At 54.0% G+C, this 20,608-nt stretch overlaps 8 protein-coding genes across 8 annotated transcripts; 3 read left to right on the top strand and 5 right to left on the bottom strand.

The window, feature by feature from the left end:
- Positions 1 to 444: 444 nt before the first annotated feature.
- VDBG_02791 (arabinan endo-1,5-alpha-L-arabinosidase A) lies at positions 445 to 1,407 on the bottom strand (the record flags this gene model as incomplete). The annotated part of the gene is made up of 1 exon (XM_003006606.1): positions 445 to 1,407. The coding sequence occupies one exon, from the start codon at positions 1,405 to 1,407 to the stop codon at positions 445 to 447; it is 963 nt and encodes a 320-aa protein (XP_003006652.1).
- A 1,780-nt stretch (positions 1,408 to 3,187) lies between these two features.
- Positions 3,188 to 4,239, top strand: VDBG_02790 (alpha-N-arabinofuranosidase; the record flags this gene model as incomplete). Its single annotated transcript, XM_003006605.1, has 2 exons — positions 3,188 to 3,521; positions 3,608 to 4,239. 2 exons carry the CDS (start codon positions 3,188 to 3,190, stop codon positions 4,237 to 4,239), a joined length of 966 nt encoding a protein of 321 aa, XP_003006651.1.
- An 837-nt stretch (positions 4,240 to 5,076) lies between these two features.
- On the bottom strand, positions 5,077 to 6,228 carry VDBG_02789 (conserved hypothetical protein; the record flags this gene model as incomplete). Its single annotated transcript, XM_003006604.1, has 1 exon — positions 5,077 to 6,228. The coding sequence occupies one exon, from the start codon at positions 6,226 to 6,228 to the stop codon at positions 5,077 to 5,079; it is 1,152 nt and encodes a 383-aa protein (XP_003006650.1).
- A 3,543-nt stretch (positions 6,229 to 9,771) lies between these two features.
- VDBG_02788 (conserved hypothetical protein) lies at positions 9,772 to 11,442 on the bottom strand (the record flags this gene model as incomplete). The annotated part of the gene is made up of 2 exons (XM_003006603.1): positions 9,772 to 11,231; positions 11,295 to 11,442. 2 exons carry the CDS (start codon positions 11,440 to 11,442, stop codon positions 9,772 to 9,774), a joined length of 1,608 nt encoding a protein of 535 aa, XP_003006649.1.
- Positions 11,443 to 13,309: 1,867 nt separating this feature from the next.
- Positions 13,310 to 13,712, bottom strand: VDBG_02787 (predicted protein; the record flags this gene model as incomplete). Its single annotated transcript, XM_003006602.1, has 2 exons — positions 13,310 to 13,485; positions 13,541 to 13,712. 2 exons carry the CDS (start codon positions 13,710 to 13,712, stop codon positions 13,310 to 13,312), a joined length of 348 nt encoding a protein of 115 aa, XP_003006648.1.
- Positions 13,713 to 15,446: 1,734 nt separating this feature from the next.
- On the top strand, positions 15,447 to 16,814 carry VDBG_02786 (Sulfide:quinone oxidoreductase; the record flags this gene model as incomplete). The annotated part of the gene is made up of 1 exon (XM_003006601.1): positions 15,447 to 16,814. One exon carries the CDS (start codon positions 15,447 to 15,449, stop codon positions 16,812 to 16,814), a length of 1,368 nt encoding a protein of 455 aa, XP_003006647.1.
- Positions 16,815 to 17,929: 1,115 nt separating this feature from the next.
- Positions 17,930 to 19,072, top strand: VDBG_02785 (conserved hypothetical protein; the record flags this gene model as incomplete). Its single annotated transcript, XM_003006600.1, has 1 exon — positions 17,930 to 19,072. The coding sequence occupies one exon, from the start codon at positions 17,930 to 17,932 to the stop codon at positions 19,070 to 19,072; it is 1,143 nt and encodes a 380-aa protein (XP_003006646.1).
- Positions 19,073 to 19,277: 205 nt separating this feature from the next.
- Positions 19,278 to 20,402, bottom strand: VDBG_02784 (cellulase family protein; the record flags this gene model as incomplete). The annotated part of the gene is made up of 1 exon (XM_003006599.1): positions 19,278 to 20,402. One exon carries the CDS (start codon positions 20,400 to 20,402, stop codon positions 19,278 to 19,280), a length of 1,125 nt encoding a protein of 374 aa, XP_003006645.1.
- Positions 20,403 to 20,608: the final 206 nt, after the last annotated feature.

The following is a 20,608-nucleotide window of genomic DNA, read 5'->3' as shown; positions in this document are numbered from 1 at the left end:
CTCGTCACTAAACAGCTACCGGATCGTGCAGTGTCATGTCGACGCACGCTAATAAACATATCGGCCTGTCTGAATACACGGATCGTCCGTTCATTGCCCCAGCATCATTCGCGTGAACTGACAATACTGCGCTGCGTCAACACCAACTACTTCATCTCCTCACTATAGCCTTGCTATGAGTCTAGGTGAAAGGATTCGTTCGGACTGGTCACGTCCCTGAGATCATCCCGATGACACAGCATGGTTTTCCTGCGACAATGCACAATGCCGAGAACGTAGATAGCTGCATAAGGAAGAACGACCATCAAGGGCAAAGTATATTGAGAGAAGAAAAAGTATTTACTGGGCCACTACATGGGCCGGCATGTCGAAACGATCCTCTCCTTAAACTCGTGTTCTTTGTTTCCAACGCATTGTCTTTATTTACCTTCGCTGAAGAATCACTCAGTAGATGACGGGCCAGCCATTACTGTCGTAACGAATAAGGTTGATGCCGAGCTGCGCAGTTCCTGCGTTGTTGTAGTAGTGGTAGACCAGCACATCGCCATCACCGTCCGTGAAGACAGCGTTGTGGCCCGGACCGTGAACGGAGCCGTGGCTCGACATCATCTGGGTGCCACCACCCTGCATCATCTGCTTGCCGCTCTTGTCGACGTAAGGCCCAGTCACACTCGTGGACCGGCCGACCATGATGCGGTAGGTGCTAGCGGCACCCTGGCAGCACCTGTCGAAGGACACCCACAGGTAGTAGTAATTTCCTTTGCGGATGATGAAGGGCGCCTCGACAGCACCTCCGTTATCAGGACGGGAGGCAATGGAAGTAATCTTGTTGTCGGAACGCTTGCCTGTCTTGGGGTCGAGTGCCACAATCTTGATGCCGGACCAGAAGGATCCAAAGGAGAGCCACCACTTGCCGGACGCGTCGACAATGAGGTTGCCATCGATGGCGTTGTAGTTGCTGTTGTCGAATGACTCAATGACGAGACCCTGATTGGTCCATGAGCCAGACAACCCTGTAGTGCTCGTGGCGAGGAAGATGGCCGAGCGACTGGACCCAAAGCTTGAGGCGGAATAGTACATCAAGTACTTTCCGTCATGGTAGGAAATATCCGGAGCCCAGAGGTTCTTTCCCCCTTTGGTGTAAGTGGTCGTCCATGGTGCGCCGTTGGGGAATGCCGGGCCGGCGTTGCGCCAGTTGGTGCGGTCGCTAGACGTCTTCAGCTGGACGTTGTCGCCGGTGTAGGCAGCCAGGTATGTTCCGCCGGGAGTCTTGACAACCGTAGGATCGTGGATGAAAAGGTCGCCAGTGACAGGTCCTGGGTTGACATTCTGTCTGGGGACAAGTGTGTGCGCCATCGTGGACATGGCCAGCATGCCGCTGATGGCAAGTCGCCGGAGTGACACCATCTTGAAATTGGAAGCGAAAATTTGGGGATGAAGTAAAAATTGGTGGCGGTGCGAGGGCATCAACGATTTCAACAGCAGCGTCGCCAAACTGCTGCCGTTCTCTTTATAAGGCTTGCCATGCTGACCCCTTGCTCGGTCGAGATTCGGTCGAGATTTCGTCCGGCATTGGTCCAGCCGCCTAGCCAGCGTCCCAGTCCACGTATGCCCCTGTGCCTTAGTATCAACAGTCGCGGGAATACCCCGCTTCCTTTCTGTCCTAGCGCCCCTCGGAGTAATTGCCAAGTGGACTTCGGCACTCGGTTGTCAAGGGTACCGACCGCCTCTCGGTGGTCTTAGAGATGTCTGCCACACAACGCCCATCCCCCTTCTCTGCTGCTCAACGGAGTCAATTCTTCCTTCAAATCGCAACTGTTCCTCCGCAAGAAGCTGATGTGTCGTGGCGCCACATCGCCTATCGTGTTTCGTGGAGGGAACGAATTCACCTAACTGGTGGGAACAAGCATACTATCAAGTTCAGTAGGTTTTAACTGTGGCACGAGTCCCGACCAAGGGGCTGACCAGGGGCCCGTTATTTGATGAGTTACCCATCGATTGCCCCAGTATCTTGTCTATATGGCTTGTAGACCAGCCTTACTAAGGTGGTATAATTTTGTGCAAGGAAAGGAACGTCACTGTTCGTACCGTCTAAGCGCCCCCCCCACAAGTAGGGGTGGTCGCTACCTCGGAGGGTATCGAAACTTTTGCTCCCAACCATGTAGATTCCCAAGATGTAGCTCCGCTGGGCCGGCTTGATCGGGATGCCACATGGCTTGGATTGCTGTCCGACCCTCAGTGACCAAGGGCTCTTAACCATCCGTCAGATTCATTCTAGAAAACTCTCAGCTGGTTTTCGGTGCCGTGGCGGAAAGTACCGACGGTTGGGAACACGAAATCTCAAGAAAAGAACGCAGCGTCGACGTCGTCATTGACCCCCTGTAGCGATCATTCCGAAATTGGAGGACCAAAGGGAGATTGATGGCGGCCAGCTGAGGTCTTTGGGAATTAATGCAATTGTTCTTATGGCCTTTCTGCGAGCACACGAAGCTGCCAAGGCGTGCAGGGCTGATTGCAGGACAAGAGCTCGGGGGACTTGAAACATACAAACCCTGCCTGGGTACGCTGTTGATTTGCTCATGCTGCACGATCCGAAAATGGGCCTGCACCCCGGATTCAAACCGTTCAAGCCTGGCTATGGATTCACGCCAGGCCAACGAAGGGCAAGTTCGGGCAAATACCTCGTGTGATACCCCAGAGACAGACATGCGAGGAACGCTCCGTGCCGCACCTATCAAGCGACTGCCGGGTTTGTGCGTGATGCGGCCATCAATCGCTGTTGATGGGCCATGTGTTTAATAGAAACCAAGAGGCGTTAACTTTGACCCGCTCCACTTGTAGTCTCTGTAGGCTGGGTTGCTTTCATGGGATTGGAGCGCATCCAGCTAGATTAACATGATAGCCAGGGCAAACTCGGTAGCCTACTTCCGCTTCGGACACGGATTAGCCTGGGTTGTCATCACCGCGCGGCTTCCGCGAATAGCCTTTGGCGATCGATCGATGTTAGGCTACAAAGTCGCAACACGGAGGCTTTAATTTTTTTTTTTGGCAAGGTCAATGCACCTTGGAAAGATAACCAAGTCACCAGGTGGAACTTACAACTATTTAGTGAACCCAAATTGGCCGTTGCAAATGGAAGACTGTGTGACCCAACGCTCTTACTCGCGCTCTTACAGCCCAGCACATCATGTTCGTTTCCACGATTCTCAGATACGCATGCGGGCTCCTTGCCGTGGCCGGCTCTGGTAATGCCTTTACCAACCCCATCAGGGCCCCCGGCGGTGCCGATCCACAGGTCACTTGGACTGGCGGATACTACTATCTCATCGCAACCGAGTGGACCGACCTCAAGCTCAGTCGTGCTCGAACCATTGAAGGGCTCAAAACCGCCGAAAAACGAACCATCTACACCGATACGAGCCCAGACAGGTGCTGCAACGTCTGGGCTCCGGAGCTTCACTATCTCGGAAACCGGTGGTACATTTACTACACAGCGGGACAGAGTGGAAGCACTAATCTGGGTGGCCAGCGGTCCCACGTCCTAGTCGGTATGCTTTTTCAGAGTGCTACAATGTTACTCGGCGTATGCTAACTCGTTCGAAATCAGGTGGCGCCACGCCCTGGGATTCATGGTCCTACGGAGCTCAACTCACTACCGATTGGGGCATCGACGGCACCATTGTCCGTTTCAATGATTGGGGCAACTACTTTGTCTACTCTTGCATGACCGGTGTGCCCAACCAGTCGACCTGCGTTCGTCGTCTTGGCAGCAACTTCATCTCATTGACGGGTCCACTCAGCATCATCTCGCAGCCGGACCAGTCGTGGGAGAGAAGTGAGGTACCGGTCCAGGAGGGCCAGAATGCTCTGTACTTCGGCGGCAAGACCTATATCGCCTACTCTGCCAACTACTGCTGGACGCCCCAGTATTGCGTGGCGACGCTGGAGTGGGATGGCCGAACTGACCCCATGAACCGTGCTGCCTGGAAGAAGAGCAGCAACTGCGTGCTCTCCAGCGCCAACGGAAACTATGGCACCGGTCACAACAGCTTCTTCATGAGCCCCGATGGCAAGGAGACGTGGACGGCTTTCCATGCCACTACGAACTCGAACGGCGCCTGTGACAACAACCGCAACACCATGGTTCAGCCTCTGACTGCCAATTCGAACGGGACGCCCAACTTTGGTCGCGTGCAGAGCAATAGCTACCAGTGGAGGGAGCCCAGCGGCACACAGTAAAGGTGATCGGTCACACCGATTCCCCGTTCCTTTCTTGACACCTGCTGCCATAGAGGCGCAATCACCGGATGAAATCAATACCTGGATAAGATAGCTTCATCGGAATGGATAGTACAAACAGGTGCCCATAGACGATTGGCAGATCGTGAATGATTCTTGAAACCCATTGTACGGCCGTGTAAGGCATGTTGGAACTTGAGACTAGCTTTGCCAAGGTTTCCGGATTTCGAACTTGAACATATGCCTGATGGTATTGAATCACATTCTGCTGGTCGTGTCCCTGAGCCCAAGACGGACAGATATTCCCTGCGGGGGGGGGGCTGTATTCTAGCTGGATGGCCTTAAGTCCTCCACAGGGACAAATGTGACGGCGAAGCTTTTGAGACGACTTCATGCTTGCGCCTAAAATTCAACTGTTCAACTTGCCGTCAGGCCAGTTACAACAACCGATCAGTCTCGGTCCAGCTCGACCACAGTTCTGTCTCTCACGGCGGCCAGATTCCCAGGCCAGGGCCCTGCGAGTGTGCGCAGTGTCACTCGTGCAGGCGGCTATTACCCGCTCATCCACGGGGCCAGTAATCATGGGCCATAAGCCGGTTGGCGTGGCATGGCATAGGTGACCGGAGTCCATCAGATGTGACGTAGGGAGAAGAAGATCAAGGTTACGCAATGTTTAACAACATATCACATGCGCCATCAGCGGGTAAAGATCAACCGTGGATGGAAATAAGAGGTATCATAATATCCAGCGGCCAGCAGGGCAAAGGTCTCGCTAACGCCAATGGAATTCTAGCAAACAGAATGTCCGTCTAAATCTGTTCGTCATGCTTTGCCAGTTTACTCGTCTATCACACACTTCTTCTCGATCCACCTTGCGAACTCGACGCACTTGTTGTCGATGACCCGGAGGAAGATATCGCTCACCCAGAACACGGGAATCGCCAGCAGTATCAGCCCGAAGAACCAGACGAGAAAGCGGCCGCCCATGTCAGCGCCCTGGATACCACCAACAGGCTCCCAGAGGTAGGGCATCATGCGGTGGTGGACGACCTGCATGACGGGCCCGTGGCAGATGTAGAGCGAGTAGCTGACGTCGGCGAGGTACTGGGCGGGCTTGGTGTTGAAGACGCGGCGCAGGGGCTCGATTTGCTGCAGGGCTAGGACGATCTGCACGGCGCCGATGGCGTACCAGATGAAGATGGGCCATGACTCGCCGCGGCTGCGGTAGGGCTCGGGTGTATGCTGCAGCAGGAAGTCGATGGCAGGCGTCTCCTCCCACTTTTCGCGCGGCCAGCCGGCGACGTAGAGGGCGAAGATGAGGTTGACGATAAGGAAGCCCTGGAAGACGAGCTTGGCGACACTCCGGCAGCGCGAGCCGCTTGCCTTCGAGTCGGAAAGGCCGGCAGTGCTGACGCTGGACTCGATATAGGCCGCCTCCATGTTAGGTTCGAGAGCGGCCTTGCGCTCCTTGTGGGCGTCCTGGACGAGCTGGACCTCGGCGAGTACGACACCAGCCATGAACTCCCACCCGGCGTAGTGCCCGTGACGTAGGCAGAAGGCGCCAAGACCGACGACGGCGGCGAGGCGAACGTATGTCTTGACGTGGCTCAGTCCAGTGATGACGACGAAGAGAAACATGGAAAATGACATTTCGATGGGAATGGTCCAGAGGTGCGAGTCATAGTCTGGGTACTTGGACGAGTCCCACTGCCAGATTAATCCGAGAATCCTGATAACCGCATGCTGCCACTGGTCGAACTGCTCGTAAAGAGAATTCTTTGCGTGGCCGGGGGATCCAACCGTAGTAGCGAAGGAACATGATGATAAAGGTCGAAACGAATGTTGGCAGCAAGAAGCGGAAACCTCGACGGAAGACACTACTAGCGAGTGTCTTTTGAAGGCTATCGAATTGACGTGCCGCGTATCTTGACGCAGCGGCTTTGTAGGCGAGAACGAAAGCCCGAGATGACGAAGAAGATTGTGGACCATTTGGTTTGCCGGGCAAGATGAACCGAAAAAAAGGGCAGCTGCAGGGGGAGAAAGAGGCGGCGTTGTCCGCCATCACGTTGTACGCCCGGAGGACATGAGGAGACCTTTGTGGGTGTCGTCAGTGAAGTGAAAGATGAAGTCAATTAGCGAGGCTACACCACGAAGTCCGTCGAGCCACGATGTCGGGTGCATTCGTCGAGGCTTGAAGGCACCAGGGCGGATGCGGCTCTGGATGAAAGATGGCAATAGAAAAAACAGAAAGGCCAACAGTCGGTTATAGGGTGTCGATCGTGCGACTCCCTTAGCGGGTAGGGAGTCGAAGTCGGCTTCGCCATTGAACGAAGCGGTAGACGAGGGAGTTGATGAATCTTGCGAAGGCAACAGCGCCAACGGTGTGTAGGATGGTGACAGTGATCTGGTGGAAATGTGATTGATGGCGCCCCGGACGGAGCGTAGCGTGAGAGACAACATGGCGGAGGGGGGTGGAGTATGTAGAATGTATACACGGGCTGGGCTGCTGATGAAGGCGACAAGGAACAATTGTGATGTCGACAGGTGGTCCAATGTGTCGTGCTGAGGACCTGGGTATGCCTTCAGCGATGGCGGCTGGTGACTGTGGTCGCGAGCGAAAGTGTGGCGACTCGAGGCGAGAAAGCACAGCAATGGTAGGAAGAGACAGACAAACGGACAGACAGGTTCAAGAAAGCATGAGAGAGCGTAGTTGAAAAAGGCACAGGACAAGAATGGAGATGAATAACGTTGGCCAAGTCCGGCGGCAGTGGCTGACCACGTTTGAGGACGGTAGAAAGCCAAGCGTCACAGTATTGCGGACGCAAACCTTAAGGTTAAGCAGGAAACGACCGAGCAGGCTGAGCCTCGCAGGGTCAAAACGAGACGCCCACACACAAGCGCCATCCGCCGCCAAGGGAGATGAGCGGCGCTGATTAAAGTGGATGTTATGTTTCAGCCGAAGTAACCAGGAACGTAGATCTTCCGAGGTCAAAAGTCACGGCACCCACATGGTTCCAGGCTAAAGTTTTCCCGCCCCTGTTGAGTACCTCTCATACCTACTATATCTAGACGCTATATTATATTCAGCTAGGGCTATAAGCTATATCTTGAAGGTACATAGGTATAGCTCTATAGACGTACTAAATAGAGTTTTTATCCTAGATATTGAAACCGGGCAGGGCAGAAAGGTGTGGCATGGCGATAAGGTGATAAGGAGTGGCTGATCAGGGGAACGGATATGAGGTAGACTTGTGGCGAGGGTCTCAGAGGGCGGACATCATCAATCCTGCACCACACTTCCAAGCACCTATATGTATCTTTTCATCAAGTGACCGTCTCCTCTCCCCTGATCAGAGGGGGATCCTCACCGGCCCCACTTTGTTACGTAACTATACGTCCGCGTAGTCTTATCTTATCGCTAGTCGTACTATATGATCGGTTATTAGTCCCTCGGCGCCTGTCCTGGTCCTGGTCGTTATACTGAAACCAGGCAGGTTGTATTGGTGTGGCTTAGCGATGAGATGATAAGGAGTGGCTGATCAGGGGAACGGACATTAGGTAGACTCGTGGGGAGGGCTTCCGAGGAGGGAATCATCAATCCAACACCACACTTTGAAGCACCTATCATTTTCTCAAGTGACTGTCGACATTGCCCGGATCAGAGGGGGCCTTCGCTCACCCCACTTCAATGCTACCCTCCTTAGCTCTTTAGCTAAGAGTAAGAGGAGCTTATCAAGTATATAATAACCTCTAGCCTAGAATGCTACATGTAAGCTAATTAGCTACAGCTCTTATAGCGTTTCTTTAATTATAGATATAGATATTATGTAATTTAATATTTGTTCAAACGTTTAAGATTCAATTATCGCTTAGTTCATAAATAGCTATTATGTAATTTAATATTTGTTCAAACGTTTAAGATTTAATTATCGCTTAGTTCATGAATAGCTTTCACTATTTGCATGCTTCGCCCGACAGCTGCAGGCTTGGGGATCCAGCAGCAGTACCACCACCACCACCAACCAACGATGGCCCCTTGGCAAGGAGCCCCACGCGCGGAAGGAGACATTCTCGCGCGATGTTGGTTCTCGCGACCTTGGCTGTCAGACCGTTGGGACACAGTCATGCTCTCTTAGGAGCGACTAGTCTGCCTTGGTCTTTGACAATGTCGGCAACACAACAACTCGCTTCCTTCAGACGGGTTACAATCCGATACCCGCGTTCAGCAGGCGAGCAACAGAGAGATCGTGGGCGAATTGAATTCATAATACATGGTGCCGTCCGGTACGGTAAAATATCGCGGTGGGGGCAAGCACCTTAACTCGACAAGGGGTGCAGCCGTGATTTTGGGTTGATAGCTGGCCGCCATGCCTCACGCGGAGACAGCTTGGGCCTGACAAGTTGCCTGTGGGACAGCTGGGGGTGAGCTGGTGGATCTTGACGTGGGCCCACCGCGAAACTTCGGCCTCCATGTATGTACAAAGTAGGACTCTCCCGTGTCACAACGCAAGGGAACCCACTCCTAGGCTTCATCCATGCTTCTTGCGGACCTAGGCCCGCCGGGGCCATCCAGGGGGAAAAGCTTGTGTGCCCCTTGGGTGACCCTGTCAAAGTCTGTCTGCCATATGTGTTCACACGCGCCGTCAGCGGCCACTGACCGCTACCGAATTCGCTGCTGACAAGTCGTTAATTCACGCATCAGATGAGAACGTTGCATACCCACCCGGTTCGCATGATTGCTGGCACTCCCAGGTTCTTCGATCAGGGGCACTGGAATGAGCCTGACATCGCAGGACTGCCAATCTTGGACCACCAGCCAGAGTCTCCTTCCAAAGACGGGTATGTATTCGTGCTTTACCGACCAAATGTCGACATGGGGTGGGCGAAGGATGCCGCCACCCAAATTTCCCAGCGACCTTCTTTTCCGCTGTCGCGCATGTGCTCTCGTGCAGGTCAGCGTGACATTGGTGATATCCGCCAAGTTCTACAGTACATGATACATTTTAAGCTTTCGCTGGAACGCGAAAGACGTCACAGTGAGCTGTGTGGACTACAGTTCGGCATTCCGAAGAGTAGCGAACGTAACGGTCGTGGCCTGTGACCTTAACTGTGTGCCACACACGGGCCCAAGATGATCAACATGCCTGTCTGGGATGCTTCCTGCAGCCGCCGTTGTTACATGCCCTCTTCGCTGTGGGACAACGCGTAATGGGTCTTGAAATAAGTCTCCCTAGTTCGGACTTGCGACGCAGCTCCGAGATCCTCGGACCCACGACCGAACCTGGCACGGCATTGTGTACAAATCACTTCCATGAAACCTAGCGCGAACGCACACGGTACATCCTCGATCTACTACATATAATACACACAGCTGTTCCCCAAGAGCAATCAGCTTTCGCAAGCTGAGAAGGGTCGAAGCGCCGCTGAAGCAGGTTGATCAAAGTTTTATCAGGTTTATCGTCTGTGAATGCAGCCTAACACAGGGTTGCCACATGCTGATCCTTTTATCTTGAGACTCATCTGACACACAACTTAAGCGCGCGGGCACAGCTCCGTTCGGATGAACTCGATCTTCGAGCCGCCCTCCCCTCCCTGCACAATATCATATGTAGTGCTCCAAGACGCGGTTGCGAGCTGGATCGGTGCCTTGAATATGACCCAGTCACCCCTCTCCTCGCTGGCGGCAGACGGGAACGCAGTCCTGTCGACCGACATTGACCTCACAATGACGCTCTGCCTGCGCTCGAAACGCACAACGTCGACGGCCAACGACGCCGCGGCCTTCTCCTTGCGCACCGCCACCGTAACGGTCGCCGAGCGGAAGCCTGCAGTGCTCGTCCGAGACACGCACGACGCCGCCTTTTGGAAAAGGAGCGAGTCGTCGACGGGGTAGCCCTGGCCACCGTTGGCGTGGGTCTCGACCTTGCCGCTCGAGGGCGTTGTCAGGCGAATATCGAACTTGCCGACACCCTTGGCCGCGTTGACCGTCGTGTTGAACTCGTAAAACGCAAATGTCTCGTCGTACAGCCCCATTGTGTCACCAGCATGCGCAGCCTCGACAATAGTCGTGCCTGAGCCTGCGTTGTCCGTCAAGGCCAGCTGCACAGCAAGGTCGGCTTGGCTCCGGCTGCCGGCGGTGGTCCTGACGCGGACACGGCCGTTGAAAGTCAGCGAGCCCTGGTCGTTTAGGAAGAGTTCGACAATGTATGGCTTCACATCAATGGCCTCGAGCGGCTCCGACAGCTCGACCTGATCGGGAACCGTGTCGATCATGCGCGTGAAGATGTTCGCGCATCGCTTTTCAAACGTCGACGAGTGGCAGGCCAGCTCGCTGATGGTCTTATTACCGTCGGAGCTGAAGATCCGCTTGTCCGAGTTGAGGCTGTTGTTCCTGCCGACGACGAGCGGGTTCTTGGTGACGCCGAAGACGTACTCCTTGGCGATGCGGTTGTCGAACTTGTTGGTCGTATCATCAAAGTTCACCACCGTGTCGTTCCAGATGCTGCTGTCTCCCTCCACAATCTGCGGGTGGTTGTTGCTGTGCACGCCGCCAAGCGAGTGGCCGCAGGCGACGAGCGTGATCATGTCCTGCTGGCTGAGGCCGGCCGTCGCGAACCGCGCCATGGTGGTGCCGATCGACGTATCGGCTTCGGGCACACCCGCGGGGCCGGCCTGCGCGGCATCCTTTCGACCGTGTCGGAAGGGGATCTTCGTCTGCGCCCCACAGCCGGCGTGCGAGACGACAACGCTCATGGCGAGGAGATCCGCCGCCGAGGCCCGGGACGAATACAGGTAGTTGAAGAAGTTGAACGTGTTGTTGAAGGCGAGGCCACCATTTTCGGCACGGTTCAGCTCGAACCAGATGGACCCGTCAAGACCACCGGTACCAGCCCCGACATCATGCGTGATCATGTCGTGGAACGCCGTTCGAATCCATTCGGCTGCGTTCTGGCGTCCCTTGACGTTGCCGCCCTGGGTGCAGGGTGTCACACCTAGTGTCCAACGTCAGTCATCTTGTACAGGTGTCCAGCTCGTGTTCAACAGCAACTCCTTACCGGCGACAAAGTTACGCGCCAGATATCCGCTCTGCAGGTAAAGAATATCCTCCAGCTCATCATGAGGAGACGGCCAGATGTATGCATCCCCTGCTGCCAACGCAATGAGCGGCGACGCAGCGAAAAGAGCAAGGCTTTGGGTCTTCATTGCCACCTTCGGACAAAAGGACGTAGCTCGTGAATCGTAAGTCGTAAGAGAACACACACAAACACACAGTGAAGATCACAAAAGTCACTGCATCTCCAGAACCCTGGCAGCCCGGTCAATGTTGCCATGATCGTCGTATTTATTACGGAGCGGCCGATTCTCCCCGCACGACAGTGCAGGTTAATTTTTTTTTTAAGATTATCAGATTGATCAGATAGCCCACCCGCCTCCATTTTGTTGGAGCTTCAACGGGTCCTTGGGCGACGGACCGATCCACTCCTCTACTGGTCGGCACTCCATCCCTGCGCGCCATAGTCCCATACGAGCTCTCAGAAGGGCCCGGACACGGAGAATTTCATGGAGAATGGAGCGGTCACGCCACGTGCTGCGTTACCATTCAATAGCCCTCTAGGCTACGATGACCTATGTGGGCTTTTCCTGTGGTTGTATACTTGAATATGCACGGCGTTTCCCGCGCGCCTACCCCCTCACGGCCCCGAACATTCGGCCCTCGGCCTCTGAGGCCTAAGGTGCAGCACGCCAAAACGCACAAGCGGAAGAAGAGTCGTGGGTCTTGGTTCCAAAAGTGGTTACGCTGGCCGTTCCTTGGCCCCCAGATTGGGTAGAAAACCATGCCGGCGGCACCGAGATGCGGCAAGAAACTTGGCCAAGCTAGCCGGGTGGCTACATCAGCGGCATAGAAGCGTGAGGGTTTTCTGCAATGCAAAAGCGCATCTGTAACTCATTCGCTCGCCGACAACGTCCGATGCCAAGTCGTGGGGAAAACATCGTGAAGGGGGCCCGGATCTCGTCCTGGTTTCTTGCTCTCAGGCTGGCCAGATGCTCGCCACGTCCCACCACACTACTTCCATGGCAGGTAGACCTAAACCTAGCGAGGCGGCGGGATATTCTTTGCAGATCCCTGGGAGTCCCGAATTCCGGAGACAATTCAGCGATCAGTATATCCAAAGTCGGACTGCTGCGCCTGTGGAGCCGACATGATTCTCATCTTCGACTTAAATGGCATGAACCGGTAAGGTAATTGGTCTCGTCTGGCCACCCGCTTAGGAGCTTTGGTCTGTGTTGCTTCTGCCACTGTTCTGGCCTCCCGTGCCAAGCTTGAGTCATGCTCTGCAGTGGAGTCCAACCCTGCGAAAGAATCGCAAAACTAGATATGAATTCTTAAGTTTGAAGACATCCGCGCTGGTCTAGCTGTAGCGAGATATTACTAAATCTCATGATAATGTTAGCTTAGGAGTAGCGAGGCAGTCTTTCGTCATTGTAAATATTCTTTACCTCGCGACATCTGGATGTCAGACAGGATTCCTCCTGCAGAGTGCGCGTCATTCCGTTGATCACACAATACAGCACCAGCCGTTTGTACTTCTAACTTCTTTACAAAAGTTGCTTGGTTAATGTGACTAAGTGTATAACTTACATTAACTACAAACAAAAGCAGATAACAAAACTACCACGATCTTATTAATCGAAATCAACATCAGGTAAAAGACTAGTCGCGCTTGCGTTGCGAAATCAAGCCTCTCGAAAATCCGCACTCCCAAAAGCCATCTGGGAATACTCCTTAAGATCGTTCTCCGTTCCAAAATCTACACGATGTACCAGCTGCGCGTCACATCTTGATGCTCCACCCAATACAACGTCGTCTACATCATGCATGTTGTTTTAGCGTATGCGTAATCAGTGAGCGGAATCATTGACGTCTATTCAAAGAATTCCGTGTACATGGCTAGCGTCAAGAACCTTATATCGCAAGCACAGCCCATGTCTTTCGCTCCCTGCCTTTCATTCAGCATCATCCTCTATCGAATCAACCTGTATGTTAGCCCCCAATCAGCATAACTCAGACTCAAAGCCTAGCGGGAGTGGCCGTGAAGCCGCACGTCGTAGCCGCGGCGGTCACAGAGTTGCCATAGTATTGCCAAATGTTGTGCTCATTCGCACATAGCAAGCAGGCATCGAGGCGAGCAATGTATTGCCAGTTGGTGCAGTAGCCCTCCTCACGCGAGAGAGTAATGGAAGTGCCTGGTGCGAAGACGTGTCAGATTAGTTGGGGGTGTTCTTGAGCCAGGAAACATACCGCAGTTCTCGTGGCAGAGGTACAATGGTGTGCCAGGCTCCGGGGTCGTCTGACGAGCAGCCAGCGGCATAGACTCGGGGAACTCCCAGCCAGGTTGAGAGCGACGAGTCAGGGGATTAGCAGTTACGACGGTGGCAGCCAGGGCCAGAAGGGTGGCGTAGGAGAACTGCATCTTGACGGTGCTGATTGGTTCTTGATGATGAACGAGGCAAATATGAGTGAAGCTGTGGTGATGAAGGAGGGTGTAAGAATCAGATGCTCAGCTTGGGTTTCATCATGGTGCCTTATATAGCTTTTTAAAGGTCACTTCTCAGATGTTCTCCCCGACTTCAAGCTCGGACTGCCGAGCTACAATGCGCCGCCGCTGTCGTTGCTTCAAGCTGGGGGCAGCAGCAAAACCTTGTTGTCAGTCAGGCGGACCGGCAATTTTGTCTTCATGACAGCTCTCTACCGACATCGCTTCTGTACGCCAAGGTGAAAGGAGGAGAGGGTTCGGTAAAACCTTCAAGAATTCTTCCTCCAGCTGCCATATCCAACCTAGCTCCTGGCTCGCATTTAAGCATGCCGAACCCAACGGTTTGCTGCGGGGTTGGATTCAGGAGTCCCCAATCAGCTTTCGAGTTGAGATCTAATCTCATCTTATCAGATCATCAAAAGCGGGCCTCGTGAGAATCAGTGACCGTAGTGCCGGCTCCTGAACCTGTTTTCATCTCGGGAGCTCCCTCCTTCGCGCCACCTATGGCTTGGCAGTGCCAGGGGATTGCCACCGGAGAACCATCGGAGCCCGTGAAGCTACACGCAGGTCACAAGAAGCACCGAGTCTGGTGGCCCGGCGCATCCGGCAGCGTTGGGGAAAGGGTAGACTGGTACATTGACCTATCCCTGATGATGGAAACCGTCTTGCACAAAACAGTCACTAAGTATTTCGCTGTGATAGCTGGCTAGTTCTCTTGAAAGCGCATTCGATGGCAAGCATTACGTTGACTGTGAGGCACCCGACTGGCCTGGTCGGCCCAAAGGCTGTCCGGGTAGGTAAAGTCAATCAGCCACGGAACGAAACAAAGAACAGCACCATAATGTGTTCCTTTTGGACTGCTGAATAACTAGCTTCTCAGATGATCAGCTCCCCGCTCTAAAATGCCAGCAGTGCTAGCTGCCACCTAAGCAGATGAAGCTCTAGCATTACTCGTGATTATGCCAGACGGAGATAGAGATATGTGACTGTATGTGTTGATGATAAAGATAATTTTAGATTGGCATTTAGTCATCCGAATCTTCCATACCGTGTTGCCGAAAGGTCAAGTAGCGATGCAGAGGCTAGTTGTTTGTCTTGTTAGGCAGTGATCGCTAGACCAGCGGGTCAAAGTAATTTCAACATGCATATTCTGCATTTAGAACAAGTACTCTCTACAGTAAAGATAAATATTCCTAGGGGTGCAGGATTTCTAGAACTGCAGCATGTCGAATGTGGCATATGGACTGGAGGGCCAAGTCAATCTTAAATATCGCCAGAGAGTCCCCTTGGTACACCTTTAAGTTGCCATTAACAACCCCAATCGCAGGACTCGAAACTGAAAATGAATCTGGTTTGACCCAACGAGTATTGCTCCTTGCCGGCGGTACCTAGATATCCCATCGATGATGCAATGTTGTCATGGTTGATGTTGCTGGAGAGACCAGCTGGCACCAGCTGTAAGAGCTGAGACGCTATGACAGCCCCTAATCAGGAGAGTTTCTCCGCCGAGAGCGGAACAGAGGGATCACGCCATCCGCTAGTGGGCCACTCGACCAATAAACTTCTCTGTATTTTCAGCACAAGTACCACCTCTGTTCATGTCTGAAGCGTGAATCCGACACCAGCTCTGAAGCAGAGACCTAGATCACACCATCTCAGAAACATTTCACCATGTTCAGCAGACGCGCCTTGCGGGCTTCCTCCAGCGTCGCGGGACGCCTGTCGGCTTCCAAAAACACCGCATCACTTCCTCGCTCCCTCGCCACAGCAGCGGCGCCAGTGACATCTGCGAACAATGGCCACAAGGTTGTTGTAGTGGGCGCTGGCACTGCTGGTCTGGCCATCAGTCATCAACTTCTTCGGACGGGTCAATTTTCGCCAGACGACATTGCCATTGTCGACCCTGCCGAGTGGCACCACTACCAGCCCGGCTGGACTCTTGTCGGTGGTGGCCTCAAGTCGAAGCAGGACCTCCGAAGACGCCTGTCCGATCTCATCGACCCCAAGCTGAAGTTCTACAACAACGGCGTGGGCTCATTTTCTCCCGAGAGCAACTCTCTCACTCTACAGGATGGCCGCACCCTGAGCTACGACCAGCTGGTTGTGGCCTCCGGTGTCAGCGTCGACTTTGGCAGCGTCAAGGGTCTTCCCGAGGCGCTCGCTAACCCAGACGCTCCCGTCTCATCCATCTACGGCTACGACAGCTGCGACAAGGTCTTCCCCTCTGTTCAGAAACTCCAGAAGGGCGCCGCCATCTTTACACAACCCGCCGGCGTCATCAAGTGCGCCGGCGCCCCCCAGAAGGTCATGTGGCTCGCCCTCGACCACTGGAAGCAGGTTGGGCTCTACGACCCGAGCAACCCCGCTTCGTCCGCCATCAAGATCAGCTTCGCCAGCGGCCTCGGCGGCATGTTCGCCGTGCCCAAGTACGCCGCGGCGCTCGAGGCCCTCCGCCAGGAGAGGAACGTCGAGGGACTCTTCCTGCACGACCTCGTCGCCATTGACGGCAACACAGCCACCTTTGCCCGCCCCGACGGCCAGGACCAGGTCAAGAAGCACTTTGACTTCCTGCACGTCACACCTAAGATGGGCCCCCACGCCTTTGTCAAGGACAGCACGCTCGCCAATGGCGCCGGCTACGTTGATGTCGACGACGGCACGACCCAGCACAAGAAGTTCCCCAATATCTGGTCTGCCGGCGACGTCTCTAGCTTGCCAACGTCCAAAACGGCTGCCGCCATTACGGCTGAGGCTCCCGTTCTGGTGCGCAATCTGCTCCAGGTCACCGAGGGCAAGGCGCCCGACGCCATCTACGACGGTTACACGTCATGCCCTCTCACGACCGAATACGGCAAGGTCCTGTTGGCTGAATTCAAGTACGGCGGCCAGCCGAAGGAGACGTTTGGCGACCTCATTGGCTTCGATCAGGCTATCCCCCGTCGCGCTTTTTACCACCTCAAGAAGGACTTCTTCCCGTGGGTATACTTCAACAACATGGTCAACGGCACCTGGGGCGGGCCGAAAGGTTTCCTCAACTAAAAAGCGCGCATGGGTCACTGTTGTTTCAGGCCGTGTTTACGCGTGTTGTACGGTTAGATACCTGAGAATTTCCAGCCAAAGATTCATACGATTCAGTTCCCGGCGCTCCGTTCCTTCTCCGCCAGTGTATGAAATCATTCCATTTCTTTTTTCATTTGTGTCACTTTTTCTGGCGATTTGACTTATCGTGATTGTTGATATAGGTACCTATCTACAGGTAAGGTACTAGGTTATGAGAGAGGAAGCTGCGCTACACATTCCTGGACATCTATCTTACATTTCGTGGTGATTGAGGAGCACCAGCTAAGGTGGGGGGTGGGGTGGCTCAGGCACCTCACCTTGTTGTAGGTACCTTAGGTCCTTTTTTATCAAGAACTGCCGGGCTACTGACGTGGCGCTTCGACCCCCTTGCCAAACCAGCACCAGGTACCTCGACCCCACTGTCAATTCTGCCTTTCTGTGACTTCTCCTCCAGGCAACCGCGAAAGACCTCTAGATCGTGCCAAGTTCTGTCACGCGCCGTCCATCTGCACAATCATTGCGAAGACGCATTATCGACTTCTGCTAGCCAGAATCATTGATGAATCCCAACCAGCAGTGCTGGGCTTGCCGCGGCCGGCGTATACGCTGCGACTCTCAGCAGCCATCCTGTGGGAAGTGCATCCTGAAGGGCATCAATTGCCCAGGGTACTCCTCCACCAGACCCATCAGATGGCGCCCGCCACGCGTCTCGACTGCTGCGCAACCGACGAAATCACAGCCTGTTATTCGCTTCAAGTCATCCATGGCTCGAGACGAAAGCCAAAAGTGCGAGAATAACAGGCACGTGCCGTCTCCCGTGGCCGTGGTCCACCAGCTACGATATCCCTCCAGAAGCTATGGGAGAAGGGACGACGTCGCTCCTCTGAGCATAGTTCTGGACACAATTACTTACTGCAAGATCCATCCAAAAGTCCCAAGCTTGTAAAACAGAATCTGTCCTGATTGTTGCCGCAGATAATGCCAGAATTAGCCCGGACCTCTCCGCCCTCGAGTCCACACTCGGCTTCATCACGGTTTCCGATTGGCAAGAACTCGCCCCGACTGGCCGGCATCTCTACGTCTGCATCGTTGCCATGCACAAGGCGATCCAGCGAGCGCCCCAGGCGTTTGTAGATTCTGTCAAATCACCATCCTTTCCAATGGCAAAGAATGATCCAGGGGCGTTGGATCTCGCCATGCTTCATCACCATCAGGCATCTGCGGCGCATTTGATGCAAGCTCAGATCGAAAAGGTGACCGCGGCAGAGCCTGACGCATATATCATCGGAAATCTGACCCTGTTCTTGTCGGTGAATATCATGGAGAGTGCCTATGGCAGATGGCATGCCCACCTCCAGGGCGCCAAAGCGCTCATCGACTTCTGGCGTCACACGGACCTCGATCTCCCGGAATCATGTGGCTTTGGCTACTTTAACCTTGTGATGGCGGACATCTATAGCACGACCACTTCACCGTCGAAGCAACTCTCTCCGTCGACTATCTCTTACCATAGCACATATCTCGACGAGATTGACCGCCTCCAGATCTTCAGCTTTGACTCTTTCACCCCTGTGCCCAAGGAGATGATAATTACTGCAATCAGTATCAACATCCATAGAGCCCAAGCGACAAACGATAAACTAGAGACTTTCGAGGGCATTGAAACCTCTGCGTCTGGTATTCTTGAGTACGCTCGAGCCTTTTCCCCCGCAAGCTGGGCAGAGGAAGCGGCGGCGGCTCTTGCTGAGATCAACCCGAGTCCAACGCCAAATCCGCTTCGAGAGGTGAACAACCTTGACAGCTGGACAGCCCTCGCCCAGTCATTTCAATCAGCTACCGTTCTCTACCTCGTATGGAGCATCCCTCCCAGTGAGCGAGTTGGCAGTACGGAAGCCGGCACATGGGTGACAGCGAGATCATGGGCTTATGCAACGTTGACGACAGCCATCCATCATCTTTTCGAACGAAGACAAAAGAAGGGTTCACATTACAAATTCATCCTCTGGTCGATGTTGATGGCAGGGTTGGAGGCCATCGTTCTCTCTGACCACGCAGAGCTGGCCCTTCTTTGCAGTAACTTGAGAATCTTGACCGTGGACCTCGGAGTGTCGGCCATGCATGAGGCGGCTGATTTGTTGGAAAAGACTTGGGCTCGGTTTGAGAATCGAGAGACGGAACTGGAGCTGCATCATCATTGGGATGAAATCTTTGCGGATGCATCTCTGTTTCTCATGTAACATGAAGAATGTCTGCACGATTTATGAAACTGGGATGCTGGATCTACTATCAACACTAAGGTTGACAAAGTGTAGCGGCTCTCATGGTTGTCCTAGTGAGTACGTTTGACCTCCTAACAGGCGTTGAATCAATATTTACATAAACATAGGCATCAATGCGTGTTCGGGTCCAGCTCTAAACAGGACCTGCCGCCTGCGACGCACATCAACTCGGGATCGCTGCTCGCACCGCTTCCACCATTGGAATCTGCCATGCCTTCAGCACCGTCTCGTTTCTCCAATTACTCCAATCATGGTTCAAGATGGCCCACCAGTCGTCGAAATCGGGAATTCCCTGCCTCATGTAGTACGAACCCCCAATTGTCCACTGCAGCCATCCGATAGGTCCTTCGATACGACTAGCAGCACCTATGCGCTTGTCGCCGGTGATGAAGTCTTTCAGGCACTGGGCATACACACCAAGGTAATCTGTGCCGTTTTGTGCGAAGCCAAATTCCGAGAAGAACACGGGCGCAATGTTGCGACTTGTACTCTCGGCAGACGTATCCAGCGCGTTGAAGCCACGGTTATACAGCTCGCTCTGGAAGAAGGTACAGTTGGTCATCCAGTTATCGTAGGTATGCAGCTCAAACACAATCTTGTCGGCGTAGTCAAAGTCGGCCAGGTCGAAAACGCGCGGGTCCGTCTCGCTTAGTGGGAGCTTAGTCGTGATAGGATTGAGCTCGTGGTCATAGTTGAGCCCTGAGTAGATGACAAGAGCGTCTGGATCGGCGGCGTTGACGATGGCGGCGGCGTCGGTCATCTCGTCGTACCAGCGCGACCAGCCGTAGGTGTCGTTGGCGGCCGAGTTGACTATGCGGAGCTCGTTACGGAGGGAATGAGCCGTTGCCGCGGGCCAGTTCTGTTTGGCGTGCCTGGTCATGAAGTCCAGGCTGCGCTTCCACTTGACGACGTCGAAATACGTGTCGTCGAACCAGCCGTTGCCGTCGTCTGGGCTGCAGCACCAGACGGCCTTGGAGACGTGGTTGTTGACAATCATGTGCAGCTCCGCCTTCTGGAGCTCTGCGGCGACGGCGTCCCACACCTCGAGACGTGTCGTTTCTTCGGTGAAGGAGGGATTGTGTTTCAGAATATCGCTGACAACGTCAACAGCGAGCTCTTCGCCAAGGATACGAGTCATGGTTTCCTTGATCGACACATCACCGCCGTTGTCCAGAATATCGTCAACCATCTCAGTGGCCCAGCCCATACGGACAGAGTTCATGTTGAGAGACTTGATCTTAGCTACAACATCGGCGATGGATGAGTATTGGAGACCCTCAGGGATCATGGTTTCCCCCTCCCCAGGCCAATTGATACCGGCATATATGAAAGTGTCTCCGCGATGATCAACAATTCTGTTGCCATCCGTGGTGAGAGGGCCCCGGGGCCAGGTACACTCAGGGGCTGCGAAGACACCAACTGCAACGAAACTGGCGGCGACTGTGCCAAATAATGATGAATATGAATGAAGCATGTTTGGTAGATGTAGATGGC

This window comes from Verticillium alfalfae, genomic scaffold (assembly GCF_000150825.1).
Source record: "Verticillium alfalfae VaMs.102 supercont1.3 genomic scaffold, whole genome shotgun sequence".
NCBI lineage: Eukaryota > Fungi > Ascomycota > Sordariomycetes > Glomerellales > Plectosphaerellaceae > Verticillium > Verticillium alfalfae.
This window is presented reverse-complemented; position numbering and strand designations above follow the sequence as displayed.